At 56.0% G+C, this 24678-nt stretch overlaps 2 protein-coding genes across 6 annotated transcripts; one reads left to right on the top strand and one right to left on the bottom strand.

The window, feature by feature from the left end:
• The first annotated feature begins 1625 nt into the window (after nt 1-1625).
• CHRNB2 (cholinergic receptor nicotinic beta 2 subunit) lies at nt 1626-6167 on the top strand. Of its 2 annotated transcripts, none has more exons than XM_068922376.1 (6): nt 1626-1771; nt 2436-2581; nt 2669-2713; nt 2783-2892; nt 3060-3945; nt 4490-6167. In XM_068922376.1, the coding sequence occupies exons 1-6, from the start codon at nt 1729-1731 to the stop codon at nt 4658-4660; spliced, it is 1401 nt and encodes a 466-aa protein (XP_068778477.1). In that variant the 5' UTR covers nt 1626-1728; the 3' UTR covers nt 4661-6167. The 2 variants fall into 2 exon arrangements, with proteins under 2 accessions (XP_068778477.1, XP_068778476.1); XM_068922375.1 differs by having other exon boundaries at nt 3000-3945.
• Nucleotides 6168-6589: 422 nt separating this feature from the next.
• On the bottom strand, nt 6590-23901 carry ADAR (adenosine deaminase RNA specific). 4 transcript variants are annotated; one of them, XM_068922276.1, is made up of 15 exons: nt 23793-23901; nt 20501-22051; nt 18489-18675; nt 18250-18407; nt 17696-17837; nt 17302-17519; nt 16910-17066; nt 15710-15881; nt 15003-15096; nt 10285-10413; nt 9752-9885; nt 9052-9234; nt 8446-8558; nt 7711-7838; nt 6590-7393 (listed from the first exon to the last, which is right to left on the bottom strand). In XM_068922276.1, exons 2-15 carry the CDS (start codon nt 21952-21954, stop codon nt 7153-7155), a joined length of 3510 nt encoding a protein of 1169 aa, XP_068778377.1. In that variant the 5' UTR covers nt 21955-22051; nt 23793-23901; the 3' UTR covers nt 6590-7152. The 4 variants fall into 4 exon arrangements, with proteins under 4 accessions (XP_068778377.1, XP_068778376.1, XP_009669317.1 ...); XM_068922275.1 differs by having other exon boundaries at nt 20501-22054; nt 23793-23900; XM_009671022.2 differs by lacking the exon at nt 23793-23901 and adding an exon at nt 23367-23516 and having other exon boundaries at nt 20501-22054.
• Nucleotides 23902-24678: the final 777 nt, after the last annotated feature.

The raw sequence follows: 24678 nt of genomic DNA, 5'->3' as shown, positions 1-24678 counted from the left end.
CTTTGGCCTGGGCCTTGGGGGGCCTCGGGGTCCTTGGGGGTGCCGGGGCCTGGGGGGGGACCCCGGTGGGATCCCTTTGGTCTGAGTCTTGGGGGGCCTCGGGGTCCTTGGGGGTGCCAGGGCCTGGGGGGGGGGACCCTGGTGGGGTCCCTTTGGCCTGGGCCTTGGGGGGCCTCGGGGTCCCTGGGGGTGCCAGGGCCTGGGGGGGGACCCCGGTGGGATCCCTTTGGCCTGGGCATTGGGGGGCCTCGGGGTCCCTGGGGGTCCCGGGACCTAGGGGGGGACCCCGGTGGGGTCCCTTTGGCCTGGGCCTTGGGGGGCCTCGGGGTCCTTGGGGGTGCCGGGGCCTGGGGGGGGACCCCGGTGGGATCCCTTTGGTCTGAGTCTTGGGGGGCCTCGGGGTCCTTGGGGGTGCCAGGGCCTGGGGGGGGGGACCCTGGTGGGGTCCCTTTGGCCTGGGCCTTGGGGGGCCTCGGGGTCCCTGGGGGTGCCAGGGCCTGGGGGGGGGGGACCCTGAGAGGGTTGCTTTGGTCTGGGCCTTGGGGGGGCCTCGCTCCCCCAGCCCGGGCAGCAGCCTGGGGCCCTGGGAGCCCCTCGCGTGCCTGCATGAAGCCGCCCAGGCTGGCAGGTGCAGAGGCGAGAGCCTGGTCCCTGCTGCCCGGGGGGGCTGCTGGGAGCACTGGGAGCACTGGGAGCAGGCACGTTCCCGCTGGAGACGGCTCCTCGCTCCCTGGTTGTGGAGCGGGGTTTGCCTGTGGGGCCGTGGGAGCCCCCACTCGGGGCCCGGCCTGCCCCCCCCGGCCGCACTGCCCACCTCGGGCCCCCCCCCCGGCTGGGCCCCCCCGGAGCAGCCCTCGGCAGGAGGGGCTGGCATGTCCTGCAGCACCCGAGCCCCCCCGGAGCCCCGCAAAGCCCCTCTGCAGCCCCGGTTCCCCCAGTCTCCCTGGTTCCCCCCAGCCCCTTCGGCCTCCCTAGATCCCCCCAAAGCCCCCTGCAGCCCTGGGGCCCCCTGACCCTCCTCAAACCTCCCAGACCCCCCGTGCCCTCCTGGTTCCCCTCGAACCCCCTCCCAAATCCCCCTGCAGCCTTGGAGCCCCCTGCTGCCCTGGACCCCCCCCAGCCCCCAAAACCCCCTACAGCCTTGGGTCCCCCTCGGGCCCCCCAAACCCCCAAAACCCCCTGCAGCCTTGGAGCCCCCTTGGAGCCCCCTGCAGCCCTGGACCCCCCCCAGCCCCCAGAAACCCCTACAGCCTTGGGTCCCCCTCGGGCCCCCCAAACCCCCTGCAGCCTTGGAGTCCCCCTGCAGCCCTGGACCCCCCCCCGGCCCCCCAACCCCCCTACAGCTTTGGGTCCCCTTCGGGCCCCCCGCGCCCCCAAAGCCCCCTGCAGCCTTGGAGCACCCCCCCCTCACAGCGCTGGGTCCCCCCGGCCCCCTGACGCCCCCCCCCATCCCCGGCCGGTGCAGCCCCGTTGCGCGGCCCCCCCCCCCGGCTCGTGCCGGACGCCGGTGCCCCCGAGCCCGGTGCCGGTGGCCGGGGCGGGGGCGGCTGTCGGCGGCGCTGTCGGCGGAGCGGGGCGGCCCCGGCGCAGCGCCCGGCACCGCCTCCCGCCGGGGCCGCCCCCCCCCCGGGCCGCCGCCGCCGCCGCCGGCTCCAGCACCGCGGAGAGCGCGGGCAGCACCGGGGACAGCGCCCGGGGACAGACCGGCACCGGCACCGGGCCGCCCCCATGGCGCTGCTCCGCGTCCTCTGCCTGCTCGCCGCCCTCAGACGTGAGTGCCGCCGTGGGGGGGGGGGGGGGGCACCGGCCCCGGTACCGGGGAGGGGGCGCCGCCGGGCCCGGCGCTCCGCCTGTTGCACGGCACCGGCCCGCTCCGCGGCAGCGGGGGGCACCGGCCGGCTCGCCCCCGGTACCGGCCCGGTGCCGGTGCCGGTGGAGGGAGCGGGTCCTGCCCCGCCGCGCTGCCCCGGGGCCGGGCCGAGCCCCCCGCGGTTCCCCATGGTGATCCCAGCCCGGGGGTGGGGGGAGCCGGAGGTCCCGGGGCTTCTGGTGTCCAAATCGGTACCACCGGGACCGGGACCATTCCTGGGGCTGGGGGAGAGCAGGGCCAGGCATGCACACGCGTGCACAGGCATGCACACGCACCCACACGTGCACACGCATGCCCACATGTGCACGCACCCACACACACCTACACACCTGCACCCACACACACCTACACACGTGCACACACACACACGCGTGCACACCCACGCATATGCATACACACACACACGTGCACATGCATGCACACGCATTCACACAGGCGTGCACACACGCACACATGCGCTGCCCCGTGCCCAGGCCCGGGGAGCCATCCTGGGAGGGCCTGGCCGCGGTGGTGGGGCCAGGGACCCGTTGGGGGGGGGGGGGCTCACCCTGCCTGGGCACCCCAGGGAGCCTGGGCACCGACGCGGAGGAGCGGCTGATCGAGTACCTGCTGGACCCGGCCCGCTACAACAAGCTGATCCGTCCGGCCACCAACGGCTCCGAGCTGGTGACCGTGCAGCTGATGGTGTCACTGGCCCAGCTCATCAGCGTGGTGAGTTGGCCGGGGCTCTGCCTCCCCTGGGAGCGCGCCGAGGGCCCGCTGCCACCGCCGCGCCTGACGGCCCTGCTCTCTCCGCAGCACGAGCGGGAGCAGATCATGACCACCAACGTGTGGCTGACGCAGGTGAGCGCCGGCTGCGCCCGCCGCGGCCTCCCCGCGGCGCCGGCCCGCCTCATCCCTGCCTCTCCGCAGGAGTGGGAGGATTACCGCCTCACCTGGAAGCCCGAGGACTTCGACAACATGAAGAAGGTCCGCCTGCCCGCCAAGCACATCTGGCTGCCCGATGTGGTGCTCTACAACAAGTAGGTGCTGGGGCGGGGGGACCACGCACCGTTGGCCCCATCCGGGGCGGCGCGTGGCCGGGGCAGGGCTGGGCGGGCTCAGCTGACGGCGCACCCCTTCGCCCCAGCGCCGACGGCATGTATGAGGTCTCCTTCTACTCCAACGTGGTGATCTCCTACGATGGCAGCATCTTCTGGCTGCCACCAGCCATCTACAAGAGCGCGTGCAAGATCGAGGTGAAGCACTTCCCCTTCGACCAGCAGAACTGCACCATGAAGTTTCGCTCCTGGACCTACGACCACACCGAGATCGACCTGGTGCTCAAGAGCGACGTGGCCAGCCTGGACGACTTCACGCCCAGCGGCGAGTGGGACATCGTGGCGCTGCCAGGGCGGCGCAACGAGAACCCTGACGACTCCACCTATGTGGACATCACCTACGACTTCATCATCCGGCGCAAGCCGCTCTTCTACACCATCAACCTCATCATCCCCTGCATCCTCATCACCTCCCTGGCCATCCTGGTCTTCTACCTCCCGTCCGACTGCGGCGAGAAGATGACGCTCTGCATCTCCGTCCTGCTCGCCCTCACCGTCTTCCTGCTGCTCATCTCCAAGATCGTGCCGCCCACCTCGCTGGACGTGCCCCTGGTGGGCAAATACCTCATGTTCACCATGGTGCTGGTGACCTTCTCCATTGTGACCAGCGTGTGCGTCCTCAACGTGCACCACCGCTCGCCCACCACGCACACCATGCCGCCCTGGGTCCGCACCCTCTTCCTCCGCAAGCTCCCGGCGCTGCTCTTCATGAAGCAGCCGCGGCAGAACTGCCCCCGGCAGCGCCTGCGCCGGCACACGCAGGAGCACGCCGTCGCCAGCCTCCTCCTCCGGGCCGGCGCCCGCGCCTGCTACGCCAACCCCGGCGCCGCCAAGGCCGAGGGGCTCAACGGCTACCGGGAGCGGCAGGGGCAGGCGCCGGCCCCGGCGCCCCAGAGCTGCTGCGGGCTGGAGGAGGCGGCGGACGGCGTGCGCTTCGTCGCCGACCACATGCGCAGCGAGGACGACGACCAGAGCGTGAGTCGGGGCGCGCGCGGGCGGTGATGGAGAGGAGGGGGCGCGTGCACGCGGCTGCGCCCCGGCCGGGGACGTGCGCGAGAGCGCCCCGAGAGCGTCCCTGCCCGGCCACCGCGGGGGGGACCCCCTTCACCGTGCCCAGCCCGGGGGCAGGAGGCCACGTGCCCGGCCCCGAGCCTCCCGCCTCCGGGCCGCGTTCGGCAGCCGCTGCAGCAACCCGAGAGCGGCTCTCAGGAGAGCTGCCCCCGCGTCCGCAGCCTCAGCAGCGCCGCGAGGCTGCAGATTTCAGCGGAGCCCGGCCGGACCGGGTCGCAGGGCTCGCTCGCTCCCACAGCTCGGCTCACCAGTGAGATGAGTTTGCCGGGCTCAGCGGAGGGGATGCGTGGGGGAGCAGGGGCGTTGCTGGCGGGCAGTGCCGGAGGCGGCAGGCGCGCGTCCTGCGGCGAGCGCAGCCGTGGCGTAACTGGCCCGACCTTGAGCCTCCGTCTGGGCCTGGCTCGCGAGCCCCGCGGCTGAGCGTGCCCCTGCCCCCGGCCCCGCGCAGGTCAGCGAGGACTGGAAGTACGTGGCCATGGTCATCGACCGCCTCTTCCTCTGGTTCTTCGTCTTCGTCTGCGTCTTCGGCACCATCGGCATGTTCCTGCAGCCGCTCTTCCAGAACTACGCCACCAACTCCCTGCTGCAGCTCGGCCAGGGCACCCCCACCGCCAAATAGCGCCCGGCCGCCGCCGCTGCCCCCCGCGCCGGCCGCCACGGGCAGCGAGCGCCGCCGGTTCCCGCGGGGGGCTGCCGGTTCCCACGCCCCGATGTGGGCTCTGGCCGCGGGGCTGGTGCTGCTCTAGGGAGCGAGGGACCTTTCCCCAAACCCGCCTGGCCCATGGGGGTCGGGGCCAGGTTTGGGCTTAGACCCCTCCCCGGCAGCAGGGTCGGGGCCGGCCGGCAGAGGCGCCTTGCAGGCGAGCAGGGCCAGGCAGCTGCAGCCAAGCAATAAACGCTCGCACCGGAGGGGGCTGGTTCATTTTAGTTTCTTTTAATCCCGCACCATTGCCCCGCTGCCTGCAGCCAGGGGGGCTCCGTCCCACCTGCAGGCAGCACCAAGGGCCAGGGGCTCGACCGGCCCCTTGAGTTGCTCCAGGCTCAGCTTGCAGGCGCCGAGAACAGCAATGAGACAAATTGCATGAGGAAAATAAATAAATAAATAAATAAATAAATAAATAAATAAAGCAACCCCCCCCAGCTCCAACTGGAGGCTGGAGAAAGGCAGCCCGCCGGCTGCCATGCCCCCGTGGCGCCTCGCGCAGGGCAGCGGGAGCTGGCGTGCCAGGGTGGACACCCCAGCTGATTGCGCAGCAATAGCAGTGCTTCCACCAGGCAGCAATGGGCCCTGTCGGGGAAAATTTTAAAGCGAGGGTTTTCTATAAATACCAGCAGCCCTCCGCGCTGCAAGGGAGCAAGAAGCAGAGGGTGGCCGCCAGCATGCAGCGCTGCAGGAGGTCGCGCTCCAGAAACCAATTCAGCCACTTGCAAATGAAATCCAGACACTCCGGAGGGTCAGAGAAAGCCCCAGGGCTCCCTGCGCCCTGGGAGAGAGCCCCAATCCCCCTCCAAGCACAGCGCTGTCAGCGGCCGGGGCTGCCCGAGGGCACCAGATCCCCCCACGCGAGGACAGCCCCTGCCTCCGTCCTTGCACCTTCGCTGTGACGCAGCCTCTGCTCCGCTCACGCACAGTGGCAGCGGGATGCTGGGCTTTTGCTCTCCCTTTCGGCTCTGCGCAGCTTGCAGCAGGAGGACCAAATTTGGGCAACAACCTCCAGCAGGCACAGGACCAGGGCAGCCCAGGACACTCCAGTCTCTACAAGCCTTTACCCTGTCCGGCCACAGCACATCTGGGCACGGGAGTCCTTCCCCTACCTCTCGGCGGGGGCAGAGCGCTCAGCACCGCACGCGGCAGGGAGACACACAAGCCCGAAGCACAGCAGGAGCGAGGGGCTCGCTCCCACTTCAGCTCCCCATGCTGGGCTGCCCCAGGCTCGGGCCTTTCTTCCTCTTCAGTATGGGCTACGCTTCCACACTAACTGCACTTTGTGGTCTACTTGTCCAGTCGATGTCACTGGTGTCAAAGTGTACTACCCCCAGCGAAGCCAGAACAAGCTGTGCTCCAGAAAAGGCTCTGCTCCAAAGGCAGACCGTAACTACTCAGGAAAGTATAATAAAATTGCTGTTGGAGGGGGTTGGTGTCTATTTCTCACCTGGGAATTTGATGTACTGCTGAGTGCTCCCAGTGGGAGCAGAAGGCGCAGCCCAGGCCCCTGTGCTCGTGGAGCAGGCTGGGGCACTGCGAGCAGGGCCTCCTCTAAGCATCTCCTTCCAGCACCAGGGAGAACCCCTGCCCTCTCCTTTCAGAGCAGTCAAGGCTCCTGAGGGCTCGATTGTGCCCAGTGATTGTCTGCTTAATGCAAGACGTTTAATTTACAGCTCTCCCACTGTCAGCAAATGACACCACAGCCGAACTGACCTTGCAGTAAAGCAGATCGTTCATTTGTCAGGGCACCTCCCTTCCTCTCTGGAAACTCCCCAGCTCTATCCAGGGACCCCCTCCCTTCCAATCTGCAGGAATTAAAACACCCCATGGAACAGAGCCATCTAATAATACAGAAAAGAATTTATTAACGCGGAATGTAAAGCTGGTCCTGCTGGCTGTCTAGCAGAGATCACAGCAGGAATGTGCAGTCCTGTGTCCCAGGCTAGAGGGGCTACCAGCCACCATCCAACAGAGAGGGTGAAAGACGTACAACTAGTCACTAAGCTTTCTCCAAAGAGAGAGCTTGCCTCAAAACCTGCCAGAGAGATCTGCAGTGCGTGGTCCAAGTGTTCTGAGCTTGCAGTCCCGGAACCGCTCTGGTTTCTTGTGCCTTCTTTTAAAAAAAGAGAGAACATAAAAGCAAAAGACGATTGAGTCTGCTCTAGATTAAAAAAAGACATGATGATTTCCATGCACATTTTAAAAAGGAAAGGCCAAGGTCTCAAAGTAGCAAGAACTGCTCCAGCGTCACCAGACACGGGTTCTCCGGAAGGCAGTCAGAAGGACTAAAGGGGAAACTGCTGCATACTCCTCTGTTTGAAAAAGGTGGTAGTGAAAGATGGATGCACACGCTTACCCACCCGCACACCTCTGCACACACACACACCCACCCACAGGGTGGCATGCTATGCATTTGAGAAAGAGAAATTATCTTCCTCTTGGGGTTTGCGGATCCAGCTGCCATAGCCCATCTCTTCTAGTGCTTTGAAGAAGTACTGCTTGGCTTCTTGGTATGCCGTGGCTGCCTCCTTAGCATCTGAGTACACAGAGAGGGTCTGCAGGTCTTTGCAGTTGTTCTTGGCACATAACTGCTGGAACAGGGCAAACATTTTCCTCTTGGACACACGAGACGCCTCCAGCTTCGGTCTGAGAAACAAGACAAAGGCAGTGAGGAAAGCCCTCAGGGGAGGACACAAAAAGCAGCAAGTAGGAGCAGGTGACTCAGGGAACAACCCTGCCACCAGTGGCCTGTGAGGTCTCTTGGCTTACTGGGGCTCTGCTGTGGGGTCAGGGCTGTGAAGTATTTTGTTTTGCTTGAAGAGTGCCCACTTCAGTTAAGAATTGCTCTCTCCAAACCTCCCCACACATAAGGTGCTGTCACAGCGCAGAGCGTGTTAGTACCTTCAGAACTGACCCTCCCCTCCCCAAATAGAAAAAGCAGTGTCAGGAAAGGCTCTTCTTACCCATCTACTTTTCCTTTTGTGCCATCCAAAACTTCAACTTCACTTTCATCAGCAAGACACCAATTCACTGAAGACTCCTTGGTCTTGCCTGTCTGCCTGGCAGAGTCATACACGCTGACTCTCCCAACCTGCATCATCAGAGATAAGAGGGTTTCTTAACACCAGTCCTGCTGCGTAAGCTCGCACTGTTAAGGGGAGCCTCTTGTCAGGGCCTGGGCATACTGTATCAGCTACTATGCGCTTGCCTGTGGCCAAGCCTAGCGTTCGTTTTCCCAGATACTCAGGCTTTGCACACGTTAAAATCTCCACTACACCATGCTTAAGGTCCCCTGCTGCTGCTCCTTCAGAAAGGGGGTCACTCTAGGTCTGATCTTATACGGGACATATGAAATCTGAGATGTTTCTATCCCTGGCTGACAAGGGTCAAGCTCATCCCAAACACCCGAGAGCAGCAAGCACTAAGTTTGTCCTTTCTGAAATAAAGTACTAAACTGAAGGCAAAGGGGGCACAGGGACAACCTTGGTCTCTTTGTTCCCAGACCTAGCCATTGCCAGGAACCCACAGATACTGTGGGATGATAAAAGGAGGCAGGTTTACTGGCCGTTAACCTTCTGACCCTGCTGGAGAGTTGTCTGGAAGGTGACACTCCTACAGAATACCTCAGGGGAGTCTGAGCCCATCGTTAGAGGTGGAAGAGGGGATGGAAACATGAAGAGGTGCCAAGGCCACAGTACCTCAGGATGGTTAATGTGATACGGAGCCTGGAGCTTTGTCTTCAACGTGTTCCCATCTCTTGCCATGCGACAGCAGATTGCACGTGTCAAATGACCCTGACTGTACAAGTAGCCTGGGAAGACATACACGAAGGCATTAGGAAACAAAAGACCGCACTGGTAATGGACAGGACAGAACCTGAGAACTGCAGCCCTTTTCACAAGCTCCAGAAAACCAGTAGCCACGTGGAACAGAAACAGCAACTTTCTCATTGCTAGATGTCACCTAGATGTGAAAGATGAAGTTTACAGATGGCAACATTTATCACCAGATATATACAGACAACTTTTTTGTCTCACCCTCTACATCAGATGTCTCCCCTAAAATCAGGAACCCTGAAGAAAACACCCACTCCACCCATTGTGTGAAATCCACAAACTCCCATTTCACTTCAAAACAGCACAACTCTACCAAGAGCAACGTTTCCGTCTGTCACGCCTATGGCCTCCACAAATAAGCTTCTTTTCCATTCCTGCAGGAGGGAAGTTATTTGTTCCTACAGCCCAGTTCTAAAGGAGCAGGGCAGCGCAGCTGCCCCAGCCCAGGAAAGACTGTGGGTCTCATACCAAGCGTAACAGAGCTGAGGTAAACTGGCTCTATGAAATGTGATAGCAATGCCCCTTGCAAGCCGAGTATATTCCAGCGTAAGATTTTGTCACTGCAGGACATGGTGCGCAACCTCTCCCCATGCTGGATCCCATCCCACGTTGGCACAATGTCACTCGATTCCACAGGAATGGTACCTTCCCCTGCATGAGAGAAAAAGAAAGCTTTTCTGTGAAGAGTCAGATACACAATATATCTCAAAATGCCATCACCTAGGGCCCAAGAAACTAACTTGCATGCCTTCAGGACAGAACGGGCACAGAATGACCTCTGGAGTCAGTCCAGTCACCAGGTTCTGGGATCATTTTAGTACCACATAAAAAAAGGGAACTCAATTCTGATTAGAGACAGGTCATTTTTCACACGGCTGAAACAAATTTAAATTGTGCTTGAAAGGGAGGTCAGAGCAACATCAGCTTGTTACAAACTTGTGCTGTACTCTTGCCAACATGGCAGTCACATAGGAAGAATGGGGAAGGAAAGAAGAGGTTCCCTCTAAAGCCATCTTGTCCCGTTTACCCCTTCCGCTTCCTGCATGTTTCAAATCCCAGGACAGCATCACAGAGAGCTGGGAAAAGAAACTCCGGAGCTCCCTTGCCGAGAAAGGTTCAGATCAGAGGATGAGAGTTACCCCACCACATAGGGAGTAAACGCACTAACCATTCTCCACCTTCGTGCGCAGCTTGCCTTGTTTGGGGTTCTCAAAGAGAGGCTGATGTTGGGCTTCCCCTATCGTGCTTGCCTGATCGCTGCAGGATTTATCAAAAAGTGCCCCATCTCCACAAGGTGCCGTGCTAGGAAACAAAGAAATTCCCCAAGTTAGTTAAAAAAAAACAACCAAAAAACAAAAAAAAACCCCACCCCACAGACAGCACCCAAGACCAGAGTGCAACAGTGCCCACTTATGTCTGCAGCACTGGCCTCTCATGCAAGCTAAATTTGCTATTAAAGCCTGCCCTTGTCTGGGCTCTTCCCAGCACAGATCACTGTTCTCCAGCAGCGCTTTGTATACAGCTGTCAGAATTGCAAGGTAGTCTGCTTGCCAGAACGGACGCACCAGGAGGATTAGGCCATATACAGACAAGGAAGGCAGGCTGTGATCTGACTCCTTGGAGAGAATCACAGAGTCAGAAGACAGGGGTGCTGCTCACACTGGTCATTCCTCCTGGACCAGACCACAAGCCTGTACAAACCTGACATAGAGATGAAAGGTAATATTGCTCTTTATTCTGAGTCTCTTCTCTCCTGCTGGCTCAAAAATGCTCTCTTCTGCAGAGGAAGGATGAGATGGGTCATACTTCATCAGCTCGCTATATAGAAACCTGAAAGCAACAACGTAATGTCAAAAGGCTGCCTTGTTCCTCAGACAAGGACTGCCTCAACCCAACCACTGCCTGTGCCCATGACAGGCAGCGCCCCAAGTGCTACCTCTGTCGCACAAAGTCAGGAGCTCTTGGCCCTGACACATGGGAGAGTAAAGTCCAGGAGTCACAACTGAGACTACTTGGAAGCCAGTAAGTAGCATTTGACACTACAGAAAGAGGAACGTAATAAAGTAGATTTCCTGCCATCCAGAGGACAGGCAATAGAAAACAAACATCCTAACTGGTGAGCAGAGGAAGCACTGGGAGGAGAGCAAGGAGCCTGTCTGGCTGCTGTTTGTGCCTATCTGCTCTGAGCGAGAAGATGACTTTAAGGTTGCTAACAGAATCACAGAATCACAGAATCGTTTAGGTTGGAAGGGACCTCTGGAGATCATCTCGTCCAACCTCCCTGCTCAAGCAGGGTCACCTAGAGCATATTGCCCAGGATCACATCCAGACGGGTTTTGAATATCTCCAGCGAAGTAGACTCCACCACCCCTCTGGGCAACCTGTTCCAATGCTCTGTCACCCTCACAGTGAAGAAGTTTTTTCTCAGGTTCAGATGGAACTTCCTGTGGTTCAGTTTCTGCCCATTGCCTCTTGTCCTGTTGCTGGGCACCACGGAGAAGAGGCTGGCCTCATCCTCTTGACACTCCCCCTTCAGATACTTGTACACGTTGATGAGATCCCCTCTCAATCTTCTCTTCTCCAGGCTGAACAGGCCCAGCTCTTGCAGTCTTTCTTCATAGGAGAGATGCTCCAGCCCTCTAATCATCTTGGTAGCCCTCCGCTGGACTCTCTCCAGGAGTGCCATGTCTCTCTTGTACTGGGGAGCCCAGAACTGGACACAGTACTCCAGGTGAGGCCTCACCAGGGCTGAATAGAGGGGCAGGATCACCTCCCTCGACCTGCTGGCAACACTCTGCCTAATGCACCCTAGGATCCCATTGGCCTTCTTGGCCACAAGGGCACACTGCTGGCTCATGTTTAACTTGTTGTCCACCAGCACTCCCAGGTCCTTCTCGGCAGAGCTACTTTCCAACAGGTCAGTCCCCAGCCTGTACTGGTGCATGGGATTATTCCTGCCTAGGTGCAGGACCTTGCACTTGCCTTTGTTGAACTTCATGAGGTTCCTCTCCGCCCACCTCTCCAGCCTGTCCAGGTCCCTCTGAATGGCAGCACAGTCTTCTGGTGTGTCAGCCACTCCCCCCAGTTTAGTATCATCAGCAAACTTGCTGAGGGTGCACTCTGTCCCTTCCTCCAGGTCATTGATGAATATATTGAACAAGACTGGGCCCAGGACTGACCCCTGGGGGACACCACTAGCCACAGGCCTCCAACTTGACTCTGCGCCATTCACCACAACCCTCTGAGCTCGGCCATCCAGCCAGTTCTCCATCCACCTCACCGTCCACTCATCTAGCCCACACTTCCTGAGCTTACCTAGGAGGATGTGATGGGAGACAGTGTCAAAAGCCTTGCTGAAGTCCAGAAAGACAACATCCACTGCTCTGCCCTCATCTACCCAGCCACTCATTCCGTCATAGAAGGCTATCAGATTGGTCAAGCATGATTTCCCTTTGGTGAATCCATGCTGACTACTCCTGATCACCTTCTTGTCCTCCAGATGCTTAGTGATGACCTCCAGGATGAGCTGTTCCATCACCTTTCCCGGGATGGAGGTGAGGCTGACAGGCCTGTAGTTTCCTGGCTCCTCCTTCTTGCCCTTTTTGAAGACTGGCGTGACATTGGCTTTCTTCCAGTCCTCAGGCACCTCTCCTGATCTCCAGGACCTTTCAAAGATGATGGAGAGAGGCCTAGCGATAACATCCGCCAGCTCCCTCAGCACTCGTGGGTGCATCCCATCGGGGCCCATGGATTTGTGGATGTCAAGTTTGGACAAAAGATCTCTAACCCGATCCTCCTCAACCAAGGGAGAGTCTTCCTTTCTCCAGCCTTCCTCTCTTGTCTCCAAGGTCTGGAATTCCTCAGGACTGGCCTTAGCAGTGAAGACAGAAGCAAAGAAGGCATTCAATAACTCTGCCTTCTCTGTATCCTTTGTCGCCAGGGCACCCGCCCCATTCAGCAGCGGGCCCACGTTTTCCCTAGTCTTCCTTTTGCTATTGATGTATTTGAAGAAGGCCTTCTTGTTGTCCTTGACATCCCTTGCCAGATTTAATTCCAACTGGGCCTTAGCCTTCCTTGTCGCATCCCTGCACGCTCTGACAACGTCCCTGTATTCCTCCCAAGTGGCCTGTCCCCTTTTCCACATTCTGTACACTTCCTTCTTCTGCCGGAGTTTGGCCAGGAGTTCCTTGCTCATCCATGCAGGTCTCCTGCCCGCTTTGCTGAACTTCTTCCTCAGAGGGATGCACTGATCCTGAGCCTGGAGGAAGTGACGCTTGAATATTAACCAGCTCTCTTGGACCCCTCTTCCTTCTAGGGCCCTACCCCAGGAGATTCCCTTAAGTAGGTCCCCGAAGAGGCCAAAGTCAGCTCTCCTGAAGTCCAGCGTTGCAATCCTACTCATTGCCCTGCTCCCTCCTCGCAGGATCCTGAACTCCACCATCTCATGGTCACTGCAGCCAAGGCTGCCCCCAACCTTCACATCTCCAACTAGACCTTCTTTGTTCGTTAGTACAAGGTCTAGCATTGCACCTCTCCTCGTTGGCGTCTCCACCACCTGGGTCAAGAAATTATCATCAATGCTCTGCAGGAACCTCTTTGACTGTTTGTGCCTAGCTGTGCTGTCTTCCCAACAGATGTCAGGGTGGTTGAAGTCTCCCATGAGAACCAGGGCCTGTGATCGTGAGGCTTCTTCCAGCTGTCTGTAGAAGGCCTCATCGATGACTTCCTCCTGATCAGGTGGCCTGTAGTAAACCCCCACAACAGTGTCACCCATGTTACCTTGCCCTTTAATCCTTACCCATAGGCTCTCAACTTGCTCTTCATCCACCCCGAGGCAGAGCTCCATACATTCTAGTTGCTCCCTCACATAAAGAGCAACTCCACCACCTCGCCTTCCTGGCCTGTCTTTCCTAAAAAGCACATAGCCATCCATGACAGCATCCCAGTCATGTGAACTATCCCACCATGTCTCTGTCACTGCAATGAGATCATGGCCCTGCGACCGCACACAGACCTCTAACTCTTCCTGCTTATTCCCCATGCTGCGTGCATTGGTATACAGGCATTTCAGAGAGCCAGTCAAGCACACAGGCTTCCCAGGAGAGGTGCAAGAGGATCCTCCATAGCCATGTTGCATGCTGTCTCCCCTGGTTGTATGCACCCGCTGGAGGCATCCTGACTTCAACGGTGTTTTACTGACTCCCCTGCCACTATACCACTCCCCTTCCCCCATCTTGCCTAGTTTAAAGCCCTCCTTACCAGGCTGGCCAATCTGTTGTAAAATTGGAGGATTGCACTCTTGCTTACTGGTTGTCTTCTAACCTAGCACCTTTAGTCAGCACCAAGTTTGCATTAAGAGTAAACAGTCCCACAGGCAGCTGAAGGCAGATGGTATTATTAGCACAACCACACGATCTGTTTACAATGACTGGGTCTTTTATGGCTGCTTTTTGTTCAGGTACAGCAAAAAAAGCTCGAGGCTTCCAACAAACTGTCAAGGACTAAAGGAAAACTTCAGCTTCACAGAGACTCAAGTAGAGCCTGTGCAAGGACTTACTTTGCAAGGTGAGCTGAAGCTCACCACCCTCCCCTCCAACAGACTCTGCTGCGCCCAAGTGACAGAGAGGCCCAGCAGCCGCGACTGCCAGGATTAACGGACAAGACAACCAGTAAGCAAGAGTGCAATCCTCCAATTTTACAATTTGCTAGGGGCCTGCTCTCAACACCTCCCAGTGCTGAGGAACACAGAGTATAGTGGCAGCAGACAAAGACTTTAAGAAAGCACCTGGCTTTGCTGTTCATAATTAGAAGGGCAGGCACAATAGTAAAGCTAGTCCGACTTTAGCTGATTGTTTCACTTCAATTAAAAGTGCCATGCTAAATGTGTAAAAAGAGAACAGAATTAACAATTATGTGGTCTAGTCTGGGAAAGCCCTTCCCAGCTGATGAAAAAGGATTTCTCACTTATCAATATAAACACATGTGCAATAACTTTTCCTGAATGAAGTCTTCAACACCCAGACCCAGAAGGCCAAACGGTGGGATTTGGCCTGCAGATTTTCAACTTATCAAGCAGTGCTCTACCCTGTTTCGATCTAAGCCCAGCTCCGTCTGAGCCAGTGCTCTACATCCTGGCCAAGCAGCTTCTGCAGGATGCTTTATTTTAAGTACATTAGATGCAGCCCTTGGGCTCTTGGCAAGTCTCCAGTTCAGTACTAATTCAGGCACCATTCAGGCATGGCCCTTTCTCATCAGAAACACCTCTCTTCTTAACAACACATGGACAAACAGTAGCGTTAGAGGATCACAGCCTCTCAAGAAACAGTCATAGCTACATTCCCTTAGAATGGGTCAGCATATGGGGGCAGCACCTCTTGGCAGCCAGCTCTCCCTCTCCTTTGGATTTCTTCTCGTCTCACCTCACAAAGCCTCTTCGAGAAATGATTTCTGCATGACAGTCATTCACTGTTTCCCCCTTTAAGCTCAGCTCTTCTCCTTTCACACAGCGGTTACCTAGAAAACAAGGCGAGCATCACATAATGCCAACACACAGCTCCACTGAAAGAGGGAGGCTTTCAGCTTACCTCAAGCATTACTCCTTTGGGTTCCTGAGCAGCACCCTGACTATTAGAAGATTATTATCCTGATCCAAGGAGTTAGAAAACTAAAGGGACAAAGAGCACACGCTACTCTAGGGTTAGCAGAGATCAGAATTGCCACAGCCTTAGGGCAACGTACCGTCAAAGCCCTAAGTGCTTTTCATCCCACCGCTCTGAGGGGAAGCGGAGGCAGCTATGTCTCTGCTAAGGGGAAGAGGGCTAAGGTATGTAAGGCTGAGAGAAACTGTGGGATCTTGTGCTACATGACATGAAAAAGAATCTATGCTCTGATGCACAGACTAGTGTGTAGCAATGCAAGCAAAGATTAAGGGCAATATAGCTGAAGGCATATTCACTTTGTTCTCTCTCTCTATAACTAGATCACTTGTGACACCATGTGAGCCCTGGGAATGTTTCTCGCCCTCCCTGAAAGAAGCCTACAGCAACAGCCATTTCCTAGCGATAGCTGACAGGGAATCCAGTGGGGGAGTCAAAGTTCAATAGATGCTGGAAAAAGTTGTTCATACCTGTTCCAATGCTAACCACAACTCCCAGGCCTTTGCTTCCTCGTCTCATGATGATGGCAGCCAGGATCTTCCGTCCAAGCAGACTGTGTTGGATGCGAGCAGTGAGGGCATTGAAGCGCTGGTGACTCAGCATAGCCATCTGATCATGTAGGGTACTGCCACTTACAGGGAGCTGAAAGAGGGACACAAAACCAGTACAGCTAAGAGGTCTGAGCCCATCACTGAACAAAGCTGTTCAAGCAGCAGCTGACCTGAAGCACAGCCATCCAAGCAAGAGGGAGGAATGCAGCAAACATGAACCACAGGCAGCAGAAGAGACCGGTGCAGTTTTGGGCTGAATGCATGGACACTCTCCCGTCAAGGGGTGGGTGAAGTGTCTTTCAGATATTTCTGGGAGAAGTCCTGTAGTGCTTTGAGTTCTGCTTTAAGGACATCATTAACAGACAGCAGCAAGCTGTCTTCCTGGCAGCAAGCTAAATGGGCTGAGGAATGGCCTCTTGAGATTGCCAGGGGAAACCCCCCTTGCAAAAAAACCAAGAACAACCCTGCCTGTTTCCAGAGACTCAGCCAGGGAAATCTATTACTGGCTTTGCAGGAATTCCTTCTCTGGCTAGCTGTGAGGAGACTGCACAGTTGCTCCCATCTCAAACGGGCACTTGCCTCTTCTAGCACAGCTCTGACTGACACATCCTCCCTGATGGCTTTTCTATTTACAGCCACAGCTGCTGTGCTCAGCTGTGCAGCCTGGAACACAGCTTTTAAGGGATCACAAAACTCAAAGTGTGATTTAAAGTGGTAAAGATTTGGGACAGCCATCCTGCCAGCACCAGCGCTTTGTTCTTATCTGAGGCACTGTTTTTTGAGTTGACATACAATTTTTAAAGCCGCACCAAGGAATTTGGAAGGGGAGTCACAGAAGACGAGTGACTGTGTTCCTGCTGCACCACAGGAGCATATTTCAGTAGCTCATGGAAGAACCTGGAGATCATTTAGCCCTAAAGCAGATGCCTGCAGGAGGGGAGAATACATGTGTGCCCTGAGGAAACACCTAACCCATTTCAAGAAAGCATCAGCTTATCTACACCTTTAGAGAACGATGACCTCACAGTTTAATCTTGGAGGCATGTTTCTGCTGGGCTGAAAGGCACAGAACAGAAAGAGCTACAAAAGCAGTTCCTGCTTCGGGTGAGGAGCATTTACCTCTGCAATGTTCATCCCTTCCATGCGCTCAGCCTTCTCTGTTTCCCCAATCAGGACTCTGAGGGCTGCATCAGCTGCCTCCTGCTTGCCCTGTTTTTTGCTGTGTGCAGTTACAGCTGGGAACCAACGGCCTCCAACCTTCGCCTGATAGATGAACCTATAAAAATAGCATTGTATCGCTGAGAAACTTAGAAAATTACGGGCTTCAGTCCATTTGTTAAGTTCTCTCAGTGAAGGTAGCTCACTGTCACCTGGACATAAGGCTTGGCAGAAGCAGCAGCCTGGTCTGTTGCCACCTCTAACTGCATCAGGACTTTGTGTATTCTGCAGGAACCTGCCCTTTCTCCAGAATAACAATGTGAATGTCCTCACAGACAGAGGCAGCTACTTACTTTGGGTCATGGGGAGGTCCTGACTGGTCAATGAGTTTGAACTCTGCAGCAAACCCATTGGTGCGGGAGTATTCCAGCAGGCCACTGACAGGATTGACATTAAGGTATCTGATGAGCTCCCCAACACCCTTGGCTTTCGCTGCCTTGGATTCATCTGGAGCGGCGATCCGTGCTCCACAATTTTCCACGGACGGGTCACCCTGGGACTCCTTGATAGGCTAGAGCAGAGTTAGACAGGAGAAGGCTGTTAAATACTTAGCAGCTGGTAAACAGCTGGCAAGCAGGTAGGAAACCTCTGCTGAGCCAGCACATGATGTTGCGGGGTCATATCCAATGCAATGCAAGATAAAGAGAAAAAAGCAATACACGTGGATCTCAAAGCAGCTCTTCGTACCTGTTCAGGCAAGACATGCAGTCCAGACTCTCCAGAAAGAATCTTCACAGCAACTTCTGCCGCCATCTGCTTTGCTCCCTTCTTGCTGTTGCCTACCACAGCAGGGAAAATCTGGTCACCCATTTTCACACAGTAGCTGAACCTGACAGGACATTACAGCATATGAAGAACGTTAGGCATAGATGCCTCAGTCTGTTTATTATCCCCTTCTCCCAGGTCAAGTTGGACCCGGCCAGGTTTTCTCCTATTTAACATCTATCAGGATGGCCCTGAACAGTCTGAAATTCCAGTCAATACTACCAGGTCAGGTGCAGGCCTAGAACCTGTTCCTGGTTTTGCAGGAGAAACAGCATCCTGCCTCTCTGAAAAGGGCACTATTTTTGGTCCTTCACTGGAAACCAACATGCTGGAGGAGCCATGCCCAGATTTCCTGGAGAAGAGAAGCACTCAGCTAGGTCAGTGACAAGTATAGGAACGTGGGTAGCAAGCTGGACAGCAAGGATATTAAAGAATGGGTTTCTACCCTCTCCAAAGTTTACAACAACATGCCATACTTTGGATCATGAGGTGGGCCTTCCTGAGAGAGTAGCTGGAATTCAATCATGTTTCCCGATTTTTGTCCGTATTCCATTAATATGCTGACAGGGTTCTTCCCAGGAAGCAGGTTCAGATGAGCTGGCACAGATGGCAACTCTGGTTCTGGGTGCAAAGGCTACAGCAAGAAGATGGAGAAATCCAATTTCAGACTAAACATTGGTTGGCCAACCTCAGAAGTAAAGGATACAAGACTTACCAATTCTGATTCAGAATTGTCTGAGGGAAACGGCTCTTCACATTTAATTCTACCATGTCTTCCATCCTCTGCTTCGTTCATCAGGATCTTCATAGCATTAGCTGCTGCCTCCTGCTTAGCCAGTTTTTTGCTACCTGCTTCTGCTGGTGGGAATCGGCGCCCATTAATCACCGCCTGGAACTTAAATCTTTGAAAGAAAAGAAACCAAAAAAGGTTACTCAAGAGACAAAAGCATGATCTGCTCATAGCAAGCGACTACTGCTGCTCTTGAAATTCAAGCGAGAAGGAACAGCTACCTCCCAGGTATGAGAGCAAAGCCAGGTCACACTGTGCAGAAAGAACAAGAATATCTCAAGGATGCCCTGGAAGCTCTGTGCCTGGGCCTCCTTTCAGTGTTTCACAGCTGTTCATGACAGATACAGCAGGTACAGATTTAGCTCCTAAATAACACGATGAGTTCGTCTTGTTCCACAGGTGCCTGAGACATGTAACGGCTGTATGCGAAGAGCAGTTCAGTCAAGTCTCCTGCACAGGGATGAAGAAAGCTTAAAAGCTTGCATTACTGCAGTCTGCGCTGTCCCGTCTGCACCTGGTCGTTTAGGGTCATTTGTTTCTCTGGCAGCATTTCCTCTGACTATCCAGAAGTGCTTGTGAGCTTCCCAGTACATTCGCACTATCTCAGGGAGGTGCTACCTCTACTTAGACTCTTGCTTTTGATGCCTTTGTCTCCCCTGAGCTCCTGGTGAACGCTAAAAAAGATGGCTTCTCTTCCAGCCTCCAGTCCTACGCGGGGGAAACCTGCTTCCAAAGAAAACAAATCAAACTGGATCTGGATTGCTGGGGCTAAATCCATTCAGATCTCCCCTTAGGAGAAAAGCCTGGGCTCTGCCTTTAGAAATTAGGCCAATTTTCCTGTCTAGCGGGTCTATTGACATATTCCAGTGTGGCACATATGGTGCTTTTCATCGTCTCACTGGTGCTCGGGAATAGCCACAATGTGGCGAGGGGAGGCAGGATGCCTACGTGGACCCGCAAGAGTCACGCTACACGCTCTGCTCACACGGAGGCTGCTCTAACCTACTACACCACAGAGATGTTCACAGTGTGCTCGCTCCAAGTAATCTGAGGTGGGCAACTGAGATATCTGCACCTGAGCAGCTTTGTTCTGGGCTCCCTTTTTAACACTTCCAGGGTGAGAGTGTCTTGACTGCATTTAGAGGAGGTGAGAGGTGCCCTAGAAATACCTGCTTCCCTCCATATAATCTACATGAAAGCCAAGCGATTAAATCAGACAAGCGCGCTACCCGGATAGATGAATCCCACCTTTACTGATCAGAATGAGGTGGGGGGTTGCCAAATCCAGGCCACATGGAATTCAATTTTAGTCCCGCCAATGGAGAGAACTGACAGCACAAAAAAGGTTGTTGCAAGGAATCAACCATTCCTGGGTAGACACACCAGCGTCTGTACGCCCCTCTCAAAGGGAACGCGTTCTTCAGTAACTGACCTGGCATTTTATTTTTATCCCATTCCTCATAGCAGCGATTCCTAAAGTCAAAAGGAGTCACACACAAACAGGCAAAAGCCTATCTGCTTCCTTCCAGTTTGCTGATTCCTTACATCACTGGCCAGAGCAGCATCTGCCCATAAATGCTAACTCCCACTCCTCCGGCCTTACAGTTGTACCCTTTTCTATGACTCTGGCCTGAAGTACGTCCAGCAGTGGGAAGCAGCAGGAAGAAGAGAACAGTGCATTCCCTTTCTGCTCTGCTCTCCAGAGGTGCGATGACTTATTTTCTTTTTATTAACTGCTCTTTCCTGTTTTAGTTAAGGCATGTCTAAACCTTTGGGAATGGAAACCACTGTTTTAGGGAAACCTAGGCTAATCATTGCAAAGCTGAGTAAACATTAACGAGCAGGCCCTTCAGGACAAGGTTGAGTGGATGAAGTTAGTGGAGGTCAGATCAGTTTGAGCAAAAAGACAGCTCAGAAAACTTTTAAAATCTTCTTACCGTGGCTCATGAGAGGGTCCACTCTGCTCCAGCATGGCAAACTCACAGTGTTGGTAAGTGTACTGGGAATATTCAGTAAGGCCACTCACTGGGTTCTTCTCCTGACAAGCAATCAGTTTATCTATGGGTGTACAAGGGAAAGCAGTTTCAAACTGGGCGGTGTAACTCGGGGAAGAGGGAGAATTCATGATACATCTTGACTCATCAGGCTGTTTGTTGATAGCATTCAAGTTATCTGGGATGTCATCTGTGGCCCACTTGCCGTTTTCAGAATTATCATAGTTAATGAAGCTGGAGAATTCGGACGTGCCCTCAGGCAAGGCTGCTTCCGTGTCACTGGCATCACTGTGATCAGTTTGCCCCAATGACTGCTGTCCATTTTCCATACTTTCTTCTGATGTTGTTCCTGCTGGTGAAGCTACCGTCATCTCCTGTGGTTCGGGAGGAATAGAGGAAGGTGGAAAATCTGACTCTGGCGTGGGATCTGCTGTTTTCGTTACTGCATTGGCCTTCAACCTCATCTGCATCCGTTCGCGCTTCCTCTCTGTAAGAGACCATCGTGGGGGGCTTGTGTTCTGTTTGTGGACATCTCCCAGCTTTTCCAGAGCACCAAGAAAGGCATTAACATCCTTGGCCCTCGAAAACCCAATGTTTTTGGCAAGGTTGAGTGCTGTTGTGTCTGCTACACTGAACAAATAGTTGCAGATTTTATCCTTAGTCTCAGCCATTATGGGATCAATGTCTCCTGAGCCACCTGCTCTGCTTTCTTCTCCTTTGATCTCAAAAGTTGGAGCTGTATGACAAACCCTGTGGTCAGCAGGGCTTCTTTCTCTCCCTGCAACTGGGTAGGCAATCCTCCACAGCGGCGGCGTTTCTTCACCTTTGTGCAGCTTGCCTTCTCTGAGCAGTTTATACAAAACACGATTGACTTCTTTCTTTTGAGTTTTAAGTTTACGTACAAGATCATAAACTGTACAAGTCTTCCCCTTCCCAAGCTGCCTGAAAATAGTCAGAATTTCTTCTTCACGACTTTGCCCAGCAAGAGATAGTCTCTGGAAATTCAGCCTGATGGTGTCAGAATCTCCTTCTGAGTTCTGACAGCGGTACTGAGGAGGGCAGTAACGTGGTAAAGTTCCTACACACTGGCTCTTTTTGGAGGCTCTAGGCCATCTTGTTTCGTTGCAGCTGACTTGCCATCTCTCTGTAGAAACCAGTGCCACAGCTTGCAAGCCTCCGGCGTGTGGTTCACAGAGCAACCTCTGTCCCTGAAGTAAGTAGACAGGAGCTTCAGTGACCTGGCCTGTTAGGAATTGCCTCTGCTGGTTTAGAAAGATGTCCCGTTTATTTCCTTGTGGGGCAAGAGGCGGGTTAGAAAAACCTTGATTAGCGCTGGACCAGTTACGTCTTGAATGGGTAGAATACGAGCCCTTGCCTCGACCGATGCCTCTGTTCATAGCGCACTGCTGGAATGCAAGGATGAATCGGGCTGCTTGCACACCAGAAGAAGGGTGGCCGTGATTCACTCTTCACTCTCAACTCCTGAAGAGAGGCCTGCTAGAAAGAAAAAGCAGGAATTCAGAACCTGTACACGTGATTACAGGAGTCTAGAAATGCAATTTAGCCAGCTCCCTTGCTACCAAGGCATTTCAACCACCTTCACCTCTTCAATATTTTCCTTCCTTCTAGCAAGTCTAATTTGTTCATACGAACACAAACGGCAAACTATGTGTCTGCCCAGCATAAACGCAAGCCATCAGGAATCACAGGTGAACTTAACTACAAGAAACAGCTTTAATAAGAGACGCTAACCCTTCATTCTTGTTGGGCTGAATTTCAAGCCAACTGCACAGAGATGATTTTATTTGTCTTTTCATGATGCCTTCTGTCTAAGAGTCACAATGCGCTTCCAAAGTACGAGGGAGTTTTATGTCTCAGCCCTCAGAGAAGCAAGAATCACAGATACACTTTGCATATAGAGAAAGAGAGGCACAAGGACATGAAGCAGCGTGCAGGCACACGGAAGGGAACAGGGCTGCAACAGGCTCAGAAACGATGTCAGACTCACGACTGAAAGTCTGAAACCCCAAATGTCCTTTCCTTCCTGGACAGCGTGTGACCTATGAAGTCTCACACAATGGGACAAGTAAAGTGATAACATACAGAGAAATTGGATAGGTTTCCAATTGGTAACGGCATGAAAAGTCTTTCAGGAGCATAAACCAAATTTTCTCACATCGCTGACAGGCGTGCCATCCCCCAGAACTACAGGGGATGGGGTATAAGCTTAATGTGCTTTAAAAAAAAAAAAAAACACACACAGGATATGTTCTAGCCCTTCAGCAACAATTGAATATGAAACTCAGCGGACACAAACATGCATCTGATACCTTCTTCTAGGCATCCTATCCTACCTTTTTCCAGGTGACCTGTTTAAGTCACCTATCTTCATAAAGAGATTACCGTGATAATGTAAGAGGAGCTTCGCAGCCAGATGCTAAGTGCGATCGATAGGTGGAAGGTAAGAGAACCAACAGTCAAACGGCCAAAACGAGGAGAGAAACAAGGCAGGCTGCAAGCCAACTAGTTACCTCCTGAAAACGACCGAACACTGGAGCAGCCCAAATGCCTGTAAAGGCTACTCTGCGCGCAGAACCAAACAAAGCTCAAGGCCAGGCTCCAGTCTCACCACCCCCACTGCTTTTACTCATCCAAGCGGCGGAGCTGCCACGGGCGCAGGAAGTGAGGAAATTAGGAAGCAGCACCCAGGCCCTCCCCACGGAGCTAAGCTTAAAAGCAACCCCCCGGGCCACCCAGGACACCGAAAACCGCAGGGGCAGCGAACGGGGGTTTTCACGACCGCTCTTACCTCCCTTCGGTCCATTTATTTTGTTAGAAAACGGGGAGGGGGGGGAAGCCCAGGCCCTGCAGAGCGGCCCTCGGCGGGGCAGCAGGCAGCCGGGCACCGCCGCGAGCGCGGTTTCGGTTTCGGTTCCGGCCGGGGCCCGCGGCCGAGGCTCCGCCTCCAGGCGGGCAGCCCCGGTAAGCTCGTCGCCGAGCAGCCGCCCGCCCCGGTACCGCCCGCCCGCCCACCCCGCCGGGCCCGCGGCGGCAACGCGGCCTCCCCACCCGGCCCGGTCCGACCCGGCCCGGTGCGGCCGCCCCGCCCGCTCCTCGGCACCCTGGAGCCGCCTCGGCTGCTCCGGCCGGGCCTCGGCACCCTGGAGCGGCCCCGGCCGGGCGCCGCCGCCCCCACCGGGCTCCCCCCTCCCCCCGCACCGGGGCCGCCCCTTACCCCCTACGGCCGCCGCCACCGCTGCTGTCCCGTACTCGGCGCAGGCTGATGACGCGCCCGCGCCTGCGCGCCGCGCCCCCTCCTGGGCAGCGCGCGGCGGCCATCTTTGGGAAGGGCAGCTGCCCGCCCTTGGGCCGCGCATGCGCCCTCTCCCGCCGCCGCCGCCGCCGCCCCCCGCGGCGACCGATCGGGTCCCGCTGCCGGTTCGCCGGGTTCGTGGGAAACCGGGCAGAGGCCGAACTCGTTTCCGTAGCAACGTGCTGCGGGACCGCGCAAAGCGCCGGCCGCCGCGTCCCGGCGGCCCCGCCGCCTCCTCTCGCCGGCAGCCCCGACGGCCCCGGGGAGCCGCCCGCCGCCGGGCCGCGGCTGGGTCCGTTCGCACCGGGCCGGGGCGGGGGGAGGATAACGGATGTGCGGGGGTAGGAAACAGGGATCCGTTTACCCCTTCGCCTGCAGCATCGCCGGCAGCCCGTCGGGGAGGGCAGAGCCGTCGGGGGGCCTCGCTCCTGCCCCCCCCCCCACCCGGTACCGGCCCCGCCGAGCCGAGCGAAGCCCCTTTCGGAGCCGCCCGCTCCCCGCGCGGTGGCGGCATCCGCTCAGGCACCGGCCGGTGCCCGCTTGCTTTGCCCCGCTCCCCCCCCCCCCCCCCGGCAAGCGAAACGGGACGAAACAACCCGCAGCCCCCGGCCGCCGGCGCCAGCCCAGCCCTGGCTCTGCGCCGCTGTGCAGCAGGCGCGCTGAAACGCCGCTTCCTCGCTCCCGAGCCAGCCTCCCCCTACAAGGCAGAGCCCAGCCGCCCGCTTGCTTGCAAGGGGGACGTTTGGTCACTCTCCTAAATCAGCCGCCTGCCTTTTTTTTTTTTTTTTTTTCTCAGCGGCGCGCAGCC

Source organism: Struthio camelus, chromosome 30 (genome assembly GCF_040807025.1).
Source record: "Struthio camelus isolate bStrCam1 chromosome 30, bStrCam1.hap1, whole genome shotgun sequence".
Classification (NCBI taxonomy): Eukaryota; Metazoa; Chordata; class Aves; order Struthioniformes; family Struthionidae; genus Struthio; species Struthio camelus.
This window is presented reverse-complemented; position numbering and strand designations above follow the sequence as displayed.

What these genes read in the sequence shown, in the direction of transcription:
- CHRNB2 (XM_068922375.1), top strand. Translation starts at nt 1,729, where the DNA reads ATGGCGCTGCTCCGCGTCCTCTGCCTGCTCGCCGCCCTCAGAC. An exon ending in CCAACGTGTGGCTGACGCAG is followed by an intron (nt 2,714 to 2,782) that starts GTGAGCGCCGGC and finishes GCCTCTCCGCAG; the next exon opens with GAGTGGGAGGATTACCGCCT. An exon ending in GCGAGGACGACGACCAGAGC is followed by an intron (nt 3,946 to 4,489) that starts GTGAGTCGGGGC and finishes GGCCCCGCGCAG; the next exon opens with GTCAGCGAGGACTGGAAGTA.
- ADAR (XM_068922276.1), bottom strand. Translation starts at nt 21,954, where the DNA reads ATGAACAGAGGCATCGGTCGAGGCAAGGGCTCGTATTCTACCCATTCA. An exon ending in GGACCCTCTCATGAGCCACG is followed by an intron (nt 18,676 to 20,500) that starts GTAAGAAGATTT and finishes TTTCTTTCAAAG; the next exon opens with ATTTAAGTTCCAGGCGGTGA. An exon ending in ATCACATTAACCATCCTGAG is followed by an intron (nt 7,839 to 8,445) that starts GTACTGTGGCCT and finishes CTGATGATGCAG; the next exon opens with GTTGGGAGAGTCAGCGTGTA.